At 43.7% G+C, this 2051-nt stretch overlaps 1 protein-coding gene across 1 annotated transcript; it reads right to left on the minus strand.

Annotated features, from left to right (window-relative positions):
* LOC110269346 lies at positions 635-1039 on the minus strand (the record flags this gene model as incomplete). The annotated part of the gene is made up of 1 exon (XM_021117140.1): positions 635-1039. A coding segment is annotated over one exon (405 nt), but the record flags the coding sequence as incomplete, so codon positions are not given.

A 2051-nucleotide genomic window follows, 5' to 3' on the forward strand; every position in this document is an offset into this window, starting at 1 on the left:
AGCCTTTGTAGAAAAAGGGGGTAAACAAAAACCGTAACTCGAACGGGCAACACTCCGATCGATAAACGTGACGAACCGGGATAAGCTATCGCGAGATCATATATACAAAAGAGTGTCAAAAACAGGAATATCAAGACTCAAAATCCGGCTGCGAAGATAATCGGTCCGAGCATAGCAATATATACATATAATAAAATAAGGAAAACCCTAAGAAAAACCCAAAGGGACACAAATACAGAAACCTATTCTCCAAAAATCCCCTCTAGAAGGAGTCATCACAGTCTGTATTATTTAATGGAGATAAAGGTATCTAAACAAGATATATAACCCAAAACAGAGTCTCGAGAACAAAGGATCTTCGCTAATCCAGAAGTCTCCAGCATGCCTCAACGAGAAGCCATTGATCCTCAATGATCATTCATTTTTTCCTTGCTTCACTCGCAAGTTACCACATTCACTAGCCCTTTTTCTCATGCTAGGCATATCATAATGATTCAAGACATAAGTGGTGAGATCGAAGGCTTACTCATATATGGGTTAATTAGCCATTAATTAACTGGGTCTTACATTCTACCCACCTAATTGGGAATTTTGCCCACAAAATTCAAATTCAAATTCAATTACCTGAGAATAAGTGCGGATAATCCGTTCGCATCTCCGACTCAAGTTCCCATGTGTGTTCCTCAACACCGCCTCGACTCCAAGCCACTTTGTCTAATGAAACCTCTTTTCCATGCAACCGTTTGATACTAGTATCATCAATTCTGACTGGAGCCACTGGAAGCGTTAAATCTTCTCTTAACTGAACCGATTCGGGTTCTAACACATGGCTAGCATCAGGAGTGTACTTTCGAAGCTGCGACACGTGAAATACGTCGTGCAGGTTTGAAAGATGGGGTGGTAGAGCCACCCGATACGCCACCGGCCCAATCCTCTCAAGGATCTGAAATGGACCAATGTACCGAGGATTCAACTTCTTTGCTTTAATCGCCCTACCTACTCCTGTGGTCGGAGTAACCTTCAGGAAAACATGATCTCCTGCCTCAAATTCCAAGGGCTTCCGCCTCTGATCGGCGTAACTCTTTTGGCGACTCTGCGCCGTAAGCATCCTATCTCAGATTTTCTTCACTTGTTCAGTGGTCTCAGCTATCATTTTCGGCCCCAACAAGCCTTTCTCTCCAGCTTCATACCAACATAGCGGAGATTGACATTTCCTCCCATACAATGCCTCATACGGAGCCATTCCGATGCTCGCATGGTAACTATTATTGTATGCAAACTCCATTAACGGCATATACCGATCCCAACTCGCCGGTTGGTCCAAAACACAATCTCTCAACATATCCTCTAGTGTTTGGATCGTCCTCTCGGATTGACCATCTGTTTGAGGATGGTAAGCTGTACTCAAGCTTAATCGAGTTCCAAAAGCTTTCTGAAATGCACCCCAGAACCTCGAAGTGAAACGAGGATCTCTATCATACTTCTCGAGCACCAATTTTTAGACTCTCGAATCCCTTGAGCAACTTCTCCTCTTGAAGCATCATCCAAGCCGCATATAATGACTTTCGACTTAACGCATCCACCACTACATTCGCTTTTTCCGGATGGTAATTCAACTCAAAGTCATAGTCCTTCAATAATTCCATCCACCTCCTCTGCCTCATATTAAGCTCTTTCTGATCAAAGAGATATTTCAAGCTCTTGTGATCGGAGAAGACTTGGAACTTAACCCCATAGAGATAATGCCTCCACACCTTCAAGGAAAACATAACCGCAGCGAGTTCCAAATTGTGCGTAGGATAACTAACTTCGTGAGGTCTCAACTGTCGTGAGGCATACGCCACCACATTATGATGTTGCATTAGCACGCATCCTAGACCCTTTAATGAGGCATCACAGTACACCTCAAAAGGCTCGTTCGGCTCAGGTAACACTAACACAGGTGCAGTGGTCAACTTTTTCTTCAATGCCTGAAAGCTCTCCTCGCACTCAGGAGTCCAAACAAACGGAGTGTCTTTGCGAGTTAACTTTGTCAACGACAAGGCTAATTG

This window comes from Arachis ipaensis, chromosome B01 (genome assembly GCF_000816755.2).
Source record: "Arachis ipaensis cultivar K30076 chromosome B01, Araip1.1, whole genome shotgun sequence".
NCBI lineage: Eukaryota > Viridiplantae > Streptophyta > Magnoliopsida > Fabales > Fabaceae > Arachis > Arachis ipaensis.